The sequence below is a fragment of the Toxotes jaculatrix genome, chromosome 14, assembly GCF_017976425.1.
Source record: "Toxotes jaculatrix isolate fToxJac2 chromosome 14, fToxJac2.pri, whole genome shotgun sequence".
NCBI classification, from domain to species: domain Eukaryota; kingdom Metazoa; phylum Chordata; class Actinopteri; family Toxotidae; genus Toxotes; species Toxotes jaculatrix.
In genome coordinates, this window is record NC_054407.1 from 19,841,786 (window position 1) to 19,862,149 (window position 20,364).

A 20,364-nucleotide genomic window follows, 5' to 3' on the forward strand; every position below is an offset into this window, starting at 1 on the left:
GTTAAGCTCATACTCTCAATAAAAAACTTCTGTTGTAGTCAATGTAGTGGTGTGCAGGTATTTGTGTAATAAAAAAAAAAAACAAGGCCATCATGATGTTGAAAAATAAGATTTATTAATGAGTTTACAGCTTGGATTCAGCATGAATAGCAACGAAGGGGTCCTCATCTCTGTTGCTGATCCTAAAGTGGGCACGGCCATCACCGCCAACATGGATCTGCTTCCCAGTGCACCTGTTCCCTTCCTTATGGCCAGAAATGACATCACAGTAGGTGCCACCAGGCATGCCAGTGTTCAGGGTCACATCCAGGTCCCTGAGGGTGGAGATAAAGTGCATTTTGTTTTTAAAAAACATTAAAATGATCTTGCCTTCTTATTTTGCTGAATTGAAACAAAGTGTAAATAAGCAGAGTTAAATAATAGGATATTGTTAGGTAGCGACAGGCACTTTTGTGTGATGTCCAAACCAATGCTGACATGCATCTGCATCTGGTCCTAAACACTGTTTTCTCTGGCTATTATTTGATTTAAGTGACTGAATTTAGTATTTTGTACTAAGTAAATAGTCCTTACCAGTCATCGTTGTTAAAGACGACGAAACCGCGATTACCACGTCCAAAGGCAACCTGGTTGCTCTTGTTGTCCCACCAGTTGGAGTGTGGCTGTCCATTGACCACATTACGGAAAGTGACCATGTTCCTAGAGGGGAGGTAGAACAAAATAAAATCATAATATGCAATGTATATAAAGTAGTTTTCAAATGAAGCAAACACTATTCTGTGCATATGCCGAGCAGTGTGCAAGTGGGGACTCACTTGATCTGACGCCATCTGTGCTCACACACCCATCCGTCTCCACAAGTCTGGTCAGGGTTGATGGGAACAGACTTGGTGGATCCATCACCGTGGCTGGGAGGGCCCATCCAGTCATTCTGATCCTACAGTGAAGGTTAAATGGATTTAACCCAAAATAGTTCCGAACACACACCACACATTGCAAACACTGTAAATATTATTCCTATGTACCTTTCCATTCACAATGTGGCGGTTCCAGCGGAAGCTAGACATCACCCTGGTTACTCCGTATGGGTGGGCCAGCATGTAGCCAACAGCCATCTTGTAGAGCTTGGCGTCCCAGAAAGTCACAATGGATGCCCCACCAGCACCATGGCCCCTCTGGTTGTCGTGGTTGTCAACGAAGACAAGAGCATTGCCATTGGGCATGAAACCCCAACCCTCTCCCCAGTTCCTGAAATCAAGAATACAATTTTACTAATGAGGAGTCAACTTCAAAAACAAGTGACAAGATGTCACTTGTTCAACCTAGTATTTAATTTAGAAAAAAATTATATTGTAGCTATGTTATGGTTAAATAACCTCTTCTAATATATCCATTTGATATAGGATTTAGGTATGCAACTTAGGCACACAACAGAAACACACATACTTGGTGTAAGACAGCTTCTCTCCATTCCACTTTCTGAAGATAGTTCCCAGTCTGGCACCATATTTGAACTCAGTTACCCTTCCCAGATGGAAGTACTCCCTAGATGTGATGGGCTCACCTCCCAGATCAATAACCTAGAGGGAAAGCAACACATAATTCATGTCATCCATACTACGTGAAGTAAGAATGGTTTATATTAACTGTACCATGTCCCTGATTTGAGAATTGACAAAAGATGATACAACAAAAATGCTTTTTGATCCAGCACTAACATGAACCATATTTCTCTTGTAAAGAACCTTGTATCTTTACTGAAGACAAAGCACACTTATTTTTGAGATCACAGGCTTTTGCAGCTTACTTTAATTGATTTTTGAGTTGAGCACCTTTAGCTTCAACCTTTTTTCTTACAGCACCAATGTTTACTGCATATACAGGTGCTTGTAAATGAATAGTGACTTTTTGGATATTAGCATGTGCTCTCAGTGTGCATGTGTTTGCCATCTAGTGCTGGCTAAATATGATCTAATAAATGTTTTCTTTTGAAATGGGTACCGCTGTGACTTTGAAGCCAATTTGATCTGCGCTAGTAGATGTTCTGCTTCCACGGAATAGTTTGTGCTCTGAAATACAAGACAAAACCTTTCATCTTATCTTATGTTAGCAAACTAACTGCCAGCCTTACAAGTAAATGGAAGCATAAGCAACCCTAAACAGTGTTACAAACTTGCTCAAATACTCTGCAATAGTAAGCGGTGTAGTACAGGCAGTTAGGCTGAATAATGGTTTCCCCTTGGAGAGTAGCTCGAGCTTTGCTCTGTTTATCCTTGTTAGCTTGGTAGCCTCTTAGCTTGTGGACATCACTCCTGATTCCTGCTGCCAGCAGACTTTGGAGAGATTCATTGCAGCAGTTTGGTTAAGTTACACGACTCTTGGTGCCTTTTGATTTTTGTTTGCTTTGCATTGTGGTTTAAATACTTCTATCACCTCCAGGTTATTTCTTATATATCCGCTACTCTCATGATAAAGTATTCATACTGTTTTATCTCCACTCAAAACGTGCATATCATGTTAGTGTGCCCTGCACTCTTGTGGTCTGAAAGTGTACAACACTAAATAGTCCAAAACTGAAGTACTTCCATTTTGCAGTCCAGACCCGGGTTATGCCCAGGCAAAATAACACTCGAACCTTCCGGCACTATCGTCATCTTGATTCTGGTGCTCACTTTCCCACAGCTCAGCTGACTGCTGCTTTGCACTCTCAGTGTTAAATTATTTATTTACTCACATGGGTGGTTAGTACTCATCCAACCACATGCTTGCATAAAGATTACAGTTTGTTAGTTTTAAATTAGTTTTATTGGCATAAATGTGTGTTAACTGGCCACATGTTTTCTTGCACATCAAGTTAAAATAAATTCATCCAGCCTTTTGGTTAAGCAAGATACTACAGCAAATCACACAACTGTCAAATACAGAGGTGAGCTGAAGCCACTCAACATGATGACATATACACCTACTGTATATATTAAAATATATATATACATATATATGTGTGTGTGTGTTAAAAATATTACCTCCTGGAAAATGAATGGTCTGGAGCCACCAGGGAACCATTTTGTGTTGAGGTTGTGAAGACGGCCGTAGACAGCAGCCAGGTCGCCGGGCCACATGTGCTTGCAGGCATCCACTCTGAATCCAGCCACACCCATATCAATCAGCTTGTTCATGAAGTCTGCCACTTTGCCCCTAACGTAATCCCTCTCCAGGGCAAGGTCCAACAGACCAACCAGACGACAGTCACGTACCTGGGCCAGAGAAAAACTATTTGCGTCACAATTCATAGCATCATTTATAATTTCTAACACTTCATACTGATGTTCTCTATATATGCACACATTTGTATATATGTTGTATTCATAACATAATTAATGATCAGACCACACCCTGGCTGAAACATTAGCTGCTTTAAGCTAAATACTGCAAATAGATCAGTATGTTTTTCTAACAGTGGGAGACAGGTGCTTGAGCTATTTTATTACCAGTGTTGCTACTGTGTATTTTTTCCACTAGAGAGCGGTGTGAGTAGAAATACACTTGTATATTGAGACAAGTAAATGACAGTGAAGACTGATTCAAGTGCTCCTCATGCCCCCTTCAATAACTGAATGTAAAGAATCTTTGTTAAAACTACATTTATATAGATACGTTGTTATCGGATTCTTTTTAAACCCCCAAATATTGAAATCAGCACTGTCCTTCAAAATACTGTATTGGTCGGGTTCTAGTTTAGATTTGTACTACAACCATATATGTCAAATTAATCGCAGTCAGTGTGACCAAAGCTTCACAGTAAATGTAACATGTAAGAATCACTGGATTGAGTGGAATGGAAAGAGAAATGGTAATAAGGGGGAAATTACTCTGTTCCATAAGTTTTTCTCAGTGACATTCATTACCTGATTGGCATCACCATAGTTCTCAATGTTTCCACTTCCAGTCCTGCATTTGTGGTCGTTGAAGTCCCAGTGGGTAAAAGGGATACTGGGGAAGTCCTTTCTGCCAGCGCTGAACCAGCTTCCGCATGAAGAGTGGGTTCCCTCTCCACCACCGGCACCACACATGTGGTTGATGACGGCGTCCACATAGATGTTGACCTGTGGGTAGATGTAGGATTGTAAGCGCAACACAAATAATCAACACCTCCTTTCTATCCTTTCATTTTCTTTAAACATTAATGTCATTCTTAGGTCGTAGGAATATGCCAGCAGAATGATGGTTCCTCAAGACAGAGACATTAATTCATATAACTGTTGTGCTGAATTTACCCCAACATTGTTGCATCTGGTGATCATGTCTCTCAGCTCGTTCTCATTGCCAGATCTGGAGCACAGGTTGTAGCCGATTGGTTGGTATCTCTGCCACCAGGGCCTCCAGGGGTTGTTCACCAAAATGTGCTCATTTGGAGGGGAGATCTGAGCAACACATTAAAATAATAACAGGATAATAAAACAGGGGTGGTCAGTCTACAGAAGATCTTTTTTTTAACTGTAACTTGACACGTTACACAATGTGCATGATTACACATAACACAATGTTCAAATGTAAAAAATTCCCTTGGTGGATGCCTGTGTGCAAGCCATACATACCTGAACTCCACCAAAGCCATTGGGACCCAGGAAGCGCTCACACTCTGCAGCGATGTCTGCCCAGCGCCACTCAAACAGGTGGACGATGGCCGTCCTTCCATGCTTGGTGTGAGGGTTGTGCTGGGCGAGGCTGAGCCCGAACAGAGCCACCAGAATGAACCACTTCATGCTTTCCCTTGATGAGAGAGAAAACCACAATCGTCTGTTGCTTTACCATTAGTATTTATACACATTTTCTCTCTCTGCTGGACCAATGAGAGGCTGGCAAACATCACTATGGAGGTTAAGCAGGTGTCTCTTTCTCATGGCTTCCTAACAAAATCAGCAGAAGGTAAAATAGTTTTGCCCCTGTATAAAAACGAAATGACATAAAGACATAAAGAATTTATTCTGAAGCTCTTGCCACTCAGAACATGACAGTTTATATCATGTTTTAGCATTTGTTCACTCAGTTCAATAACAAAAATAATATTTATCTTACATCTCATGTTTTTTGTTGTTGATATGTTTATCCTGAATTTGGAATTTTTTTATGGAAATTTGAAGTTTACCTTGGATACTAAGCTATTCAAATGTATTGTCATGTTTTATTAGTGTTTTAAAAGATGAATATCTTTATTCAAATATTAATCAGTGTGCACAGTGCCAGTATTCCTGGTAACAAATAAAGGTTTCATGTTGCTCAGATCTTGCATCCAAATGGCCTTGTCACATTAAATTACCACAACAGTAGTTTCACATTACCAATGTTATCACAGGCAAAAAAAAAACACAAACAAAAAAAAAAATGTTGGAGGTGCAGTGGTTACAAAACATGCCTTGTATAATTTCACAGTGTTATTATCAGCTTTGCATCAAGGAAAACCAATACAGATAAGCAACGCCCGAGTGAGAAGGGTGAGAGGTCAGATATGTAAAACAAGTTAACTAAACCAACCTTGACAAAACACATGCACTTTCCCATGGGGGGCCTTCAATTTAGGCAAAGGGTCAAGCTGCAAGCGCGTCAGTTAAGGAGAGAAATTTGCGTTATTGCGTATGGTCGATCCTCAAAGTGACTTTCATCACCATCCAAAAGTTGTTTCTCTATGGACAAACAAGTTCAGCAGAACAAGGAGTTAGACCTCTCCTGGGTCTGACTGACCTCAAATATTAGAAACATTGTCATGTGGGATAACACATTATCCCACACTGTGCACTTCTTTGACTGGCAAACAAAAAGAATATATACAGTATGTGTTCATGTACAGCTCATATATCATATAAAACATGAACTATTACCTTCTGTGGCATGACTACAAAGCTTTATGATAATTTCTCTGTGAAAATTTTCAAGCTCAGTTAATAAGTAAAGAAAGGTTTACTGCCTCACTAATTCAATTATACAATTATACAATATTTACTATTAAATTGGTTAATTTTGCATTTATGCATCGTATGTGGCATCATATTAATCCCTGAATAAGTTACACGACCTCACACATCACAGCAGTGATACAGTGACTGCCATTCTAATGTCAGTTATAGCCCTAAGCAGCATGTGGCAGCAGTTATGATGGGATGTACTTTCATGTTAACAATAGCTCATCCAATGTTTCTTGAGAGAAACTGCTTCACTTAAAAAAATATACAGTATATACATACATGTCTGTATCCCTCATCGTTGAATATAGAGAATAGTAGAATATTTCAGCAGCGAAGCCATATGGGCTCAGTACCCACAACTAACAACATAAAAATGTATGTACTTGTGACACCAGGGGTGCTTTGCATAAAAAAGGGCAGTAAATGCCACACTGACGGTAGTCTGGTGTGTGCTGAAGCTTTTGTAAATATGGCCTGATATGCCTCATCATGCCTCATCCCACCTGCTTAATGTCTGACCCAGCTCCTGCCCCTCCCGTCCCCCCTGCCGAGACTGTGTCAAATGGACATCTGACCTGCCTTACTGGGTTCCGTTCCGGGTCAGTCCTCCCAGTGAGTCTGTGGGTCACAGACACGTTTGTGGTGGAAACACTCACTAATAACTCAGCCTGGTGCAGACTTTGAGTGTTGACACATAAGGACTAAAGGGATGAAGCACTCATTTTACATTACAGTACAGTACAAAAGTTTACAATTTAAACAATTTAAGAACAAAACCTGCACTGTAAAATGAGAGCTTCATCCCTTTAACATTACATGTAATGGCTCGAAAAGACCAGTAATTAAAATGTTCAATTCTGATTTCTCAAATATTATATAGTGAAAGCTTTTCCCAGTGACTTACTTTGTTGTAGACAAGGAATGTTGGAAGAATTTATTGTGAAAGTTGTTCATGTGTTAGGACTTGTTTTTTTGCATATGCCCACAAGTTGTTTATTATTGTAATTTTCACCCTTCAAAGTCGGCTCACAAGTATTTTTTAGCTTTTTCATGGTCAAAATAGGAACAATATTTTAACACTATCATTAAGGCTTCTCTTGAATCACTTGCAGTATGTTTTTACACTTATGATGCAGTATGTGGGAAGAGATGTCAAAGGGAGAGTTAAGGCCCTCACTTGCTCACATTTTCCCATGGGTCCCAAAAATTCCTCTCCGACCAAAGACCTTTCCTGTATGGACAACACAGGACATACCTCCGGAGGCGATGAAGGGTTTGGGGGACAAAGCTTTCTTTCACAGCCCAAGCTCCGAGACCAGGTGAAGGGAGAGAAACTGGCTATTTGATTCCCACTCCTGGTTCTGTCATGGGAAAGTGGAAAAGTCATGAGGAAGGGGGAGGTCGGTGAGTTGCCTGAAGACAGGGGAAAGAGAAAGAAGAGAAGATGGAGAGAGAGATAAAAAGAGAAGGGAAGAAATGGGGTCAGCAGGTTAAGAGAGAAAAGGAAAAAAGGGGAAAAGAATGAGAAGGTAAGTGTGTAGTGTTAGCAGATGACAAATCAGGAAAATAAGGGAAGGGAGTGCATGAGACTGCAAAAGGGGGTGCTGCTGTGGTTCAGGGTAAATCAGGGAAAACACAGGGGGAGAGAGTGGAAAAAGAGAAGGAGGTGAGTAAAACCCATTAAGGAAAAAAGAGGAGTTGGGGGAAGGATCAGAAGCTGTATGTGCCTCGCATTCTTACACCTCGGGTCGCTCACTCAGCCCGACAGCTCAGGTTTAAGAGTCGTAGGCGAACACATAGCACATGGTGTGCTGGACAAAAGCAGTGACACAGTGTGCAGAGTTCAAATGGTCTTACTGGTGTGAATGATATTGCAGATACAAAGCAAGCAAGGTTATTTTTAACACAGAACTCAACAGGCAAGGCTGCATAACTCACTGGAGTTGGAAATGTAAAAATCCGCACTATGTTGGATGAGGAGGTGTCAAATGAAAACTCTAACCACATTTACGGTCCAGTAATAGTGTGATGTAAAGCATTTGTTGCTTCACTGGGTACTGCAAAAATTTACTGCCCTTAACTTTGCATGGCTTTTTAATGATCCCAGTAATGCCATCAAGTGTACTAACAAGTGTTTCTTGCTCTGACAAGAAGTGTGTCACCACATTTTTCCCTTCACGGTTTTAACATTTTTAACAAATGAATTACTTTTTGGTAACTTTTCAGGTTTCCTCAACTAAAACCAGCCATACTAGGGAGGAAAAAGTCCTATAAAGTGAAATGCACAGTCTCTTCCAATGGAAAGTTTCAGCTCAGTATCTTCCTTTTTTTTTTTGCCATGATATGTTGTGCAGATGTTGGGAAAAGTTTCCATCTCACTGCAAAGAATAACAGCAGCAACGGAAGTCCCCCAGGAGAGGTTCACGCTCTGAAACATACTAATGCACACTCACAGTCACAGTCAGACACACACACACACACACGCACACACACACACACACACACACACTCAACTCAAACTCAAACACCTTGATTTTTTTAGACAAGTCATCGAATCAGACACTCTCTCCCTGTCTTTCTCTCACACACATGCTCTTCATCCATTTTTTTTTTACAAACAGGTTCTTGTAGAGACATATGCTTCTCACATTGAGACATTAAAGGAACATGTGTCGAACTGTAACCCTGACCATATACATTAGAGTGTTTTTCAAATTATTTATGTTAGGGAGACTTAAGTCTTTCATTAGGACAACAGTCGCACAGTACAGAAAGGATAAGCGGTCCCGTTAATGATTGTTTTAATTACTGATCAATCTTTTTAAAGCGTTAGTGTATGAATTGTTCAGCTTTTACAATATTAGACAATAAAGACATTGCCGATCAAATGATGATGTTAAGCAGACAAAGTGCACATTAGTTTAGCATTTTAGCGAGTAAAGTGGTGAACTGACTGACCAACAGGCTAATGTTGCCACCTCTGGAGCCATGCTGCTCTCATGGCTAAAAACAAAAGAGATTCAGTTCACAGTGATATGAGAAAGAAAACAGTTGCACGCTTAGGAGAAGCTGTAATCAACAAATGTTTGCAATTTTTATTTATTAAATTACCTTAAGAGTCACTCCACTTGTACTTTCACAGTGTTGGGGGTTCTTCTAATAGACAGGATGAAAGAAAAGGATGATCAAAATTGAAACAGCAGTGACTGAGTATTAATCCCTAGTATTTGCCAAGCTCTAAAACGAGTGGACCTTACATTTTCTATAATACAACCAGTTGCTTTTTTTTCCTTAGACACTCCCTGTCTGATTCATGCTCACATTGTCCTCTCTCCTCCACACCTCCACTTTGTAACACTGCCTTTCCTGTTACAGACTTGTAACCTCTAAGCCCAAGCACAGATAACCCTAATGACAGCATGACATCACTGTTAAAAATAGCCAAACTTGCGTGGCCAAAATATTGAGACTTGACATGCGCTACATGCCTTCAAGAGAATTTGTATAGAACTTAATAGAAGGAATGCCACTGAGCTGCTTGTGACTGGAAAGTTCACCATAAAATTACAGATGGAGTCAATTTTATGATCCTCTTTCACAGTAGTCAGCGGGAAATGAGAGCTTTACTTTCATGGTCATAAGCTGAACAACAGTTTTACTGTGAGGAAAATTCCCCAGCACCCCTGTACTGACTGCTTCTGAAATGTTTGTAGTGTCTCCTCCTCAGACATTTGTTCCCTTTTATTCTACAGTAACAGGGAACTGAAGGGTGCACTTTCAGCTCTGTAGCCTTTGGGAAAGACTTGAATCCACCTCTGCTTCATTTTCTGTGATTTTCTTCGACTAGAGTTTCACAATATTTCTAAGAAACGCAATAGCTGGGCAAGAAGTTATGATGACACGACGTTATTGATTTTATGAACTATTTATATAACATTTAAGAGGGAAAAGCACAGAATGAATTCCTTATGAGCGCTAGCTTAAGATGAATCAGTTTTGTTAAAAATCTGTGAATTTCGAGAGAGCAGCAGTAATCCCTTTAAGTCTCTCCCACACCTGACTGTCAGCCTTTTCCATGATATCACTGCTGGCTTTGTGATATAGAGAGTTTCCTTTGTTTTCCAACTCTCTGCTCCTTGAGAGCGAGAAGGGAGGAAGATGAGAGGAGGCTTGGTGAGGGGGTAGAGCAGGAGGGCATCTTTCAACTAACACAATATCCGCCTTGCTTTTATCAAATATGTGCCGCAGTCCTGCCTAAACTCACCGGCCACATCAGCCCAAACATGACTTCAGTCTTACAATACTGGTTGTATCTAGTTTTTCTTAGATTTAATTTCAACAGATAGTCAACTAAACATAAAGTGAGGGGAAGGCACCACTGATGTATTAGTATCAAATATTTTGGTGGCTGGAAATATAAGACTTTTAATTGTCAGCAGAGCAGCACCTCAAAATGCTCACCAGATGATGAACATTCTCACTAAACTGCAGCAATGTGCAAGACAGATGTCTGTCTGTGGCACAGGAGGTACTATTACAGCACTGAAATCATCTCTTAAAACACTCCTATCCTCTCCCTCAAGAAAAAATAGCAACAAGTCTTTAAAGGCGAAGAAGCAGCGCTGTAGGTCTCAGGCTTATACTTAAAGAAGAATAATCACAGGTTGTAGAGTTGGCATGAAGAGGGAAGAGGTTGGCTGTAAACCTTGACCTGATCTCACACTAATGAGCTCTCTTATAAACACGCCGAGCACCCGTCGTTTGTTCTCTACAGACTTTATTTGTTTTAACTCATAAACTGTGTAGTCCAAGGTTTGCCAGATCTGTCCAAGATCCTGTCTTCAACTGGCTGCTCCTCTCTACTCGCTGCCATAACAGTAGCCAAGTACTACCTCTGTGCAAGGCACTGGCATTGACACACACACGCACAGACACATATGTGGTGGACTCGGAGAAGATAAGATCAAGCATTAAGTTGGTCTTGTCTTATTTGCCAAGGGCTTGACTTTCATCTCACAGACACAGAAATATTTATCTCTGGAACTATCAAAGCCGAAATATATGGGAGTTGAAGGTGAAAAAAGAAATCCAAAATAAAGTAAAGTTATAGTATTTTTTGATTTGCAGTTCATGTTATTTCAAATCAGACTTGGCTCATAATCTTTAGCAATTTGAAACTGTTCTTCCCTCTTAAATCCCGTTCAGCCCATGTCTTAGTCACAAAAACTGAATATTCAACTTCAAAAGTGTCTATTACCCAACTCTACTTCACACAAAATACCACAGGAAGTTATTCAAGTTTAAGCACTTGTTTCTCCTAATTGATGGCCTGTGAGGGGGATATCTACAGCTGTAAATCTTTCATACATTGCACCTCCTTCAGTCCTGTGAGCTCCAAACACATGATGTATTCATTAACAAACAATGCCCTCTTTCTCAGAGAGACAGAGACAAGAGAGAGGAAGAGGGAGGAACAGGGGGGAAGACAAGGGGGTGGAATAATAAAGCTCATCCATGCACCATATTCTAATACATTTAAACTGATTTTTCATGGGAAAAAGGGAAACACGTTTGCCAGAATGTGATACACTGATACTATAAGGAGTCATAAATGGTGATGAGAGTGAAAATGACATGAACCAAATGCTATGGCCTTCACAGTCACCATTTCTTAATCAAACTGAACATCTACAGGAGATTTTGGATTGTTGTTACAGACAGCGCTCACCTCCACCACCATCAAAACACAAACTGAGGGAATATCTTTTGGAAGAATGGTGCTCATGCCTCTGATAGGCTTTCAGAGAACTGGAGAATCTATAAGGAGCCCTGAGGCTGTTCTTGTGACTCATGGTAACACAAAACCTTTTTAAAACCTGTTATGTTGTTTTTCCTTTACGCTGATTTATGTTGGTTTTTCCTTTAATTCGTCACCTGTCTGTCTTTCAAAGAGGGATCTTCTGGATTTCCTCTCTTTGATGTTTCAGGGGGTCTCTTGAAGATTTATAGAAGTAATTTTAAGACCTGACTCAAAGAGATATTTGTAATTTATACTACTTGTTTGAATTTGCTTGTGAAACAGTTTTCAGTTATTGAAAAGTAATAAAAAATGACTTTAAAATACTTCACATCCCACATTTTCTGTCATTCAATGTGACCCTACACATACAGTATTTCCTTACTGTCTATTGAAAACTGTATCTCGAACATCTAATACATCAGAATCTTTCCTGTTCCTTTATGGACTGAGAAAATTCTCCAATTTTTTATGTTACATGAACCATTTAAAAACCCAGCGGAGTGTCTGAAAAATGCATTACCACAAAGCTGAAAACACAGTTGTTCTTCCACCTTACACTGCTGTTTCCTGCCTTAAAATACCTTGTCTTTTCTCTCCCTTATTTTCACCTTTACATATGGATTTCTATATTTTTATAATACCATGACAAATACCTTTATACACACATACACAGCACCACCATAAAGCTGGCCAGGGTACCATTTCGGTATGAGAATGGATGTTGACACAGAGGCTCTGTAGAATTTCCAGGAAGTTAATTTTGGAAGACTTCCACAAGGCATTCTGGAAAGATCTACTTCAAGCCAGATCAAATTAGTACCTCCAGAGCTGTGAGAGTGAGCAGCTGAATGAGATTCACCCCGTCCAACCTGTCCCTGGGTGTCTATTTTTCGTCTATCATCTGCTCATCCCAAAACACATCGTCACACATCATAAACACCACGCTCTGAGCCTGTGGCTGCACTTGTGTGTTTCCAACACTAGGGGTCTCTCTAAGGATTTGCTGAATGAGCGCCAAATTGCTCAGCAAACAAACCCACAATTAGAAAAACCCCTGGTTCCAAATGAAGCTCACCTCCTCAAGTGGAGGTGGGGGGGCGGGGTAATCTTGTGCTCAGTGACTCCATCAGCACAGTCTGCAACTGGGTTTCAAGTGAGTTCATTCACTCTTTAAACTTACCAAGGAGAAAACTTTTTTCTAAGATTTCTACTTTTTTCTCTCTGTCAGTTTCAATTTCAGTTTCATTTTCAGTTTGTTTTGCTGGCATGAAATCTGAAAACTGTTGCCAAAGCATAAAGGACAGGGAATATAATGAGCAAAGTAGAAGAAACAGTGATGATTAGACTACACTTTCACAAACTTTGTCTATGTGTATATTACAATTTTGCACTTGGTTCAGCAAATCTTTTGAGTGATGAGTTTGAAAATGCCAGTTCTTTGTTTTCCACACACACACTCTCACACACACACACATTCCCTTGTGGTGGTAAGCGTCCAACTACATTTCTTCAACTATTGTTTCTAAGTACAATTTCGAGGTACTTTATTTGAGTGTTTCCATTTTCTTCCACTTTATCCTTCTACCCCACAACATTTCAGACTGAAATATTGTACTTCACTGGTCACTTTAGAGGTGAACGTTATATTTGCAAACATAAGATTAGTCTTATAAAAACTATTCATCTGCCAAACATCCCCTCAATGCCTCATCCCCAAAATAATGTTTGACCTATCAACAAAAAATTTCCTTTTATTCATTCACTTATATTTTCTTTAAATGCCAATTTAAAACCTGTTTCACACTGCGCTGAGGGATACACAAATCCCTTTGTCGTATTTTATATTTAATTATCATTTATTGTCTAAAAACAAACAAATTTAAATCATTAGTCCGAAAGGTATCACAATCAGTTTCCTCAGTGGTAGCCCTGTCCAACTGTATTTAAAGTTGACCAGCTGCTTTCATGTTAACGCATCAACAATAATAGTCAAATGGCACAATCTATAAAAACATAACCAAACAGGGGACAGTCTGCCTCTTTCGGTACACTTTGCGGATAATACCACCACTGCCCTAGAGAATAGTTGATTCTTATGGTGTTGTAACCTCATCAACACAACAGTGGGTCAAGCCAAAACACAAGATAACTTTGCTGAAACATTTTTATAAGTCATATAAATGAGGCTGTTTTCAGGGATGTCTTGTACACAACTTCACAGATTCTCTGTCACAAATCAGATTTTAACTTATCATAACTCCTGTGTTGTTCGAGTGCTGAGCGGTGCAATAAAAGTGGTCTGTCACTCACTTGTATTTGTTCTTTATTGAGTGTGATTGAGCTTCAGCCAAACGTCTGGAGCCAAACCTAAGTCCGGACCATTATTAAGTGTGTGTGTAGCACATATCTGGAGCTTGTCTGACAAAACCACCCAGTACTGGGAAATGTGGGTAGCAGCGGTTTCTGTAACATAGCTGCAGCTATAAGGCATTGATGTGACATCATGTCTTCAATTACACTGAGATGATCGCTGGCTGACGGGGCCACTTGTCACATTTGTCAAAAGACTTAGAGCTTTCTATGAAAGCCTTTCTCCATGAAAAACAGAAAATAGTTTCTCCAGGATGAATTATGTCATATATTAAACATAAAAGTTGAAGATTCCTTGAGACATATATCACGTCTAACTCTTTTGTTGTGTGTACAAAGAAGACCTTCTTCCTTATTCTTCTCAACCTTTTGGAAAACCTTCAATCTTAAATCTTATTTTAGGCTTCTCTCCTCACTGAACTGCTGCAACTTTTCTTAGAGACTGAACGATGTGCCCACATTTCTCACCCACTTACACCTAAACAGGAACTTTAAAAGTATAGCCTTTAACTTTGTGTGCATGGATGTGTGTTCATTTCCCTCTGTAAGTGTAGTCGTGCATGGGTGTGCGTTTGCTTCACAGTTTATGCGTATATGTGATTTTCTATGTTATATTTGTTCCAAGGTATCAATTTGGTGAGAGCAGGGCTTGACTTGGTGGCCAGTAATAAACTTCTATTCCAGTGCTGCCTGTGCAGTGGCCATCACCACATGCAACTATGTGGCTGGCCGCCCGTGCCACCACAAGGGGAGCCATACATTTGACTGGTATGAGTCACAGGGCCTTTACTACAGCTCTCAGACGCATGGCCACCGAGTGATAAATCAAGCTGTCAGGCTTCAAAGTAGCTTTAAGGTTCAAGAGAAATTAATGTGGGGCTTTTAAATTAAATGCAGAAAAGCAATTATTATGTTAACATAATGTTGATTGCACATGACAGACCATCATGGGATTTACTGAGGAGGAACTAATGTATCCTGTATTGGTGTCCTATAAATAGTCTTAGCTAATTCTTGAATTTTAGGCAGCAATTTAGATAATTATTCAGAAATGCTTAGTTTAACATGTTGTACCAATTGAAACAATAAATATTAATGCTGTTGTTGCTGCTCTTTGGCTTCTTCTGCAGTTTACTTGAAGACAGATAATGTGATAATAATGTGACACTATGCTGTGATCATGATATCAGAGTGTTATAAGTTACTGTAAATGTCAAACAGTATGTGTTTAAACTTCTCTGCTTTTAGTTTAAAAATGCACAGTTTTGCTTAATGGCTTGTGCTGAGATATTTATGCTTTAAAGGATAAAGCTCACATTATTCTCTGTTTTGTTATTGTGAACAAATCCCACAAAAAAACAAAAACAAAAAGCAAAACCAACAATAAATTGATCTGACTAATACTTACTGTCTGTATATTCTTCATTAGGGACCAGAGGGATTTGGGCTGAGTGTCAGAGACAGGGTGGGGAAGTCAGAGAGAAATCGACTGACACATTTTTGGTTTTTCTGTTTTTGTAGGATTTGTTGACCACAAAAAAATCTATGAAATAACACCATGCTCATTTTCTACATAATCCCAAAATGATCTGCATTTATCCTTGTTGATTAATTACAGTGCTGCTGTTCTGTTTGCTACGTCCCCTGCTCTGAATGCTCTCCACAGAAAGTATCAAAATATCTAACCTCAACCTACAAGGCCATAACATTAATGTGATTATCTTCCTCAGTCTCCCCAAACTGTGTCATCAATCAGAATTTTCAGATCACAACAGTCATAATTTCCTCCTGGATCTCATCCCGGTATTTTTGTAAAGACCTGTATAGCATAAAGGAAAAATGAAACATATAGGAAAAAATGCTACCTGAATCATGGTGGAAGCAAAGCTGTCTTTGGAAACAATGACACTCCTATTGGGAGGAATGATTCCACATGCGGGAATGTGTTTTCACTCTGTTTAAATGATTCCAGACATGCTGCTCTCACTATCGGCTTCACGCGGGTGCATGGGCAGCAAGCATGCACGAGCAGGAGAGTATATGCACAAAAATGCACACATGCTTCCACACCCCACACCCCCTGCCTTGTCCATTCTACATAAGTGTTGGATATGTGCTTGGGTATTTTAGCAGTAGAAGCTCCACTGATCTGCAGCACCCATGAGGTTTTTGCTGCAGCATCACTTGTCAGTGGCATTTGGCATCAGAGACCAAGAGACAGTTGTTTCTGCAAATGTAAACCCAGCTGCTCTGCCACCTCTGTGTTTGAGTCTTACTCAAAGAGGTGTTAGTAACACTGCTGGAAAAGGCAATGGATCAACATCACTCAAAAATGTTCATAATGGTCTTTTATGTTATTGCAGTCCACCCAACAGCTTCCTTTCCTTACAGCCAGGATTTGGCATTCTTTGACAGCCAGATGCTGGAGCTAGAAAAAAAAAAAACTTCTTGGTAGCGCCAGCCTCTCTTATTAAGAGCAGACTTTTGGAGTTAGAATAACTGAGATAGTTTGACATTGATAGTTGACTTTAAATCAGCTATATCATAATTTTTATATTAACAATTATATGACTTCTTGAATGTGAAAGCGGTTGCTCATAGTGAACCCCTAGAGAATAATCATGCAACGCCACAGTTCCCCTGAGAGTATTTTAGCATCTTTAAGCTTGTTTTGGTTTACCCTCTCCCTGAAGATCCTTACATTTCTTTCAAGAGCTGGTGCAGAGCCAGGCTTCCCCCAATGGGGCGCAGTAGAGTTAAAAGGTGCCATGTGGGGGAGACATTATGCAAAGTATAATGCAGGTGAAAGGGACAGGTGTACCCAAGTTTTACAAAAACGGTTTTGCAGTTTTGCATTTATTCCCGCAGATATGCCCCGTTTATCAGCACTATCAGCAGCTGGAGCAGCAGTGGTGGATGTGACATGCAGATCTTGGAGGCAATTAAGGTACTTTAAACCCCTCGTTTGTGATTCCTGCGATTTGCGTCAAATTTTCTTGAGTAACAGCTCGGTCAAATGTAAACACAAAGACAATGACACCCATATTTTTTTTTTAGCTTCAGTATAATTTACACTTTCCGATGATACCGTTATTTTAAAAAAAAAAAAAAAAAGAGTTCATATATCCGCTTTGAAAACGGAAAAAAAGATGCTCCTTAAAACGCCAGAACTCGGCTAATAATCATCCTGTTTTTAAGTTCTCTTCAGTGTCAGAGTAATCCAGTATTATTTGTCTAGACATCCAGTGGTGTATCGCAAAAAGGACCTGCTAATAGTTAATTCGGCTTACTTCCAATGGTAACATTTTGACAAAATGAATACAAATCTAGGCTTAAAACATTTTGGCTGAAGTTGTAGCCCGCGGCTAACAGATGAGTCCATCGCTCCCAAATAATAGGAACATGATTATCCCCCAGATCAGTAAGCAGGGGGATAAAACCATCACTCCAAAATAAATACTAATGTTGTGCCTGGGTGTGTGACTGGGCAATTGTTTGTGCATTTCAAAGGTGATAATGTGTGTTGCGTTTACTGCTTGATTCAGCTGCCCCCAAGAAGCCAAAATATCAGTTATTGCAGGTTAAAGTTAAATTGAGAGAGTATTTTTTATTACTGTTGAAGTTATTTGGGATACTATTAAAGTTCTATTGCTCTATCAGCAGCAGAAATGCCCAATGCTCAGAGGACACAAAGAAAAAGCTAAAGTACTAATGTAAAACTCATAAGGTTTTCCACTGCTTTCACCCCAGTTCTGTCTTTAAGACTGATGGCTTTTGATTGGCTTGTTGCAGAAGTTTGTGGAGGGACGCATAGGCACCGCAGCTTACAGGCACCGTGGAAACAACGCTCCATCCAGCCAGTGCTTACTGTAACCCAAAACCACCATGTTGGAAATCACCCAATCCATACACTGTGGGAGGTGATGAACATGGAAAATAACGAGCTACTGTACTGCTGCTACAGCTTTTACCTTTTCCACTGTAACTGTCATTTTAAATACTATTAACAGTTAGGATGGAGGGAATATATAAAAACCTCTGGCCACAAAGATAAAACAGTTTGATGAGAGATATCTTCCAAAATTACTCATCGGCCAAATTTTATGGTTTTTTACTCAAGCAGTGCATTGTTGCAGTGCCATCTGTGGAAGATAAAGTCAGGGTCTCATTGCAAGTGGAACAAAATGGCCCATTCATATTCTCAGTGTTGTGGGTGATATGAGTGCAGTACTCTATAATCTACTTCATCTGTTTTTCCATATTTCCAGTCACAGTTGTCTCTTTGGTGCTCCATGGAAGCACACACACGCCTAATCAAGGAATTAAGTCAATGTGGTTTGCGTTTTAGCCACGTTTTGCTTTGAGGTACGGCGATGTTGTCTGCTTGCCACAAATCTCTTCCATTGCTAGAAATTAGAATCTTTTGGCCTTGATTGTGCCGCATTTTATCATTTTTACCAGTATATTTGATAGCCTTTATTAGCCATGTCCATGTATGACACACTAGATTCAAAGAAACGAAGATTAAATGAACACCAGTCAACTGATTACAGCAAGAGTAAGATGAGTGGAGCAGCTTTGAGCAATTTGATCCTTGATCTGCAACATTTTCGCTGCACAGTTAGAGTTGGACTGCCCTTCTATGTGTGTGACTAAGCAGAAGAACATGTGATCCAGAGTATGTCCTTTGGAAGCCAAGTCATGATTTAAATTCTTGATACTTAAAGGACTTAGTTAGATGCCAGCTCAGAGCCTTGGCTTCTGCTGTGCCCCAAATTGTTTTCTGTTTCATGTTGTTCTTATTCAGTTTCTTTTCAACATGTAGCTCCACTGAGGAAAATTCAAGAATAGCCCAGGAAAGATGTCAACGCCACTTACAAACATGCCTCAATGTGCAAAGGTAAACGTGTGGTTACAATGGTGATTATACAGCAATTTAAGTAAGTTCAGAAGACTAATAGCCCGCAGCCTTGCTAGTGGCTGTGTGAGGCTGTACTTAGGCACACTGGTTCTTTGAAATAAATGCTAATGTCAGTATAGTAATAAGCTCACACAAAGTACAAGTGAAGCTGATGGGTATGTTTTTGGTTTTGCAAGTATTTGGTCACAAACTAAAGTATTGGATAAATTAAAACTTGTGGATTTGACTTGATGGTGGCGCTAAATGAAAAGATATGGGATCAACAAAGTTGCAATTCCTCTGGGCAACTTGAATGCCTGTATCAAATTTCATGACAATCTGTCCCGTAATTATGGAGACATTTCATTCAAAATCACTAACGTTAGCGTCATGGTGGCACTATTAGAAAAGTCAGGGAATCACAAAAGGTATTAGAGTTCATCATTTGAGAACAATAGCTGTCTGTAGAAAATGTGCCAACCCATTTTGGTGATGTTGAGATATTTTACTGGATAAGTGAAAACTTTTACTTGCTGTTGGCAGTAGATGAAACGTCAGGCAGTCACCTCAGATATTAACAGTCATTACGATTCATCTTCTCTGCATTATCAATATTGGTGCCAGATTTAATGCCAGTTCATCCAGTAATTCTAAATAAATTTCACTTAAAACCACAATGTCAACCTCATAGCAGAGCTAGAGGAAAGGTCAGTGGATCACCAAAGTCAGTCATGACCATGAATATCTGTATGAAATGTAATGAAAACTCCAACAGTAGTTGTTGAGTCATTTTGGTTTGGACACAGTGGTGGACCACTTGACAGACTACCATTGCCATCCATAGACCCACATCACTAATATGGCTAAAAAGCTCCAAATGAATGTAAATTTAAGTAGCTGGGTTTTCAGTGCTAGCAGGACCTGCAAATACACAATTGAACACAGAGGTTCTTGTTTATCATTTCTTAGTTACTAGTCATGTAGTGTCAGTTATAGTCTCACTTTTCTCCAATTGTCTCTTCACATTTGGAGTAAAGTAAATCACGTTCATTTTCTGTATGAAATCCTCCAGTCGTGTGATAAATAGTCCACATTGTGCCAATTTAGCTGATGATTCAGATGTTGATTTATTAGTGTTCGTACTCTGAGTTTGATTCATTTGCATCATACTTTCCTTTTATTTATTCACGTAATAAAAAGAATGGCTATCCATTCATGAGAAAAAAAAAGAACACATAACAAGCCAAAGCAGGTTTTCGGGCTGATTTGAGAAGACACCTGGAACTCAAATTGTTACTGGTTTCATTCCCAGTTCTGAGTCCAGTAATGTTAGA

At 39.7% G+C, this 20,364-nt stretch overlaps 1 protein-coding gene across 1 annotated transcript; it reads right to left on the reverse strand.

Moving 5' to 3' along the window:
* Positions 1–124: 124 nt before the first annotated feature.
* LOC121193108 (alpha-amylase) lies at positions 125–4,778 on the reverse strand. Its single transcript, XM_041055242.1, has 9 exons — positions 4,596–4,778; positions 4,275–4,421; positions 3,906–4,103; positions 3,024–3,254; positions 1,447–1,580; positions 1,026–1,248; positions 816–937; positions 574–699; positions 125–314 (listed from the first exon to the last, which is right to left on the reverse strand). The coding sequence occupies exons 1-9, from the start codon at positions 4,761–4,763 to the stop codon at positions 125–127; spliced, it is 1,539 nt and encodes a 512-aa protein (XP_040911176.1). The 5' UTR covers positions 4,764–4,778.
* Between the last annotated feature and the right edge of the window lie 15,586 nt (positions 4,779–20,364).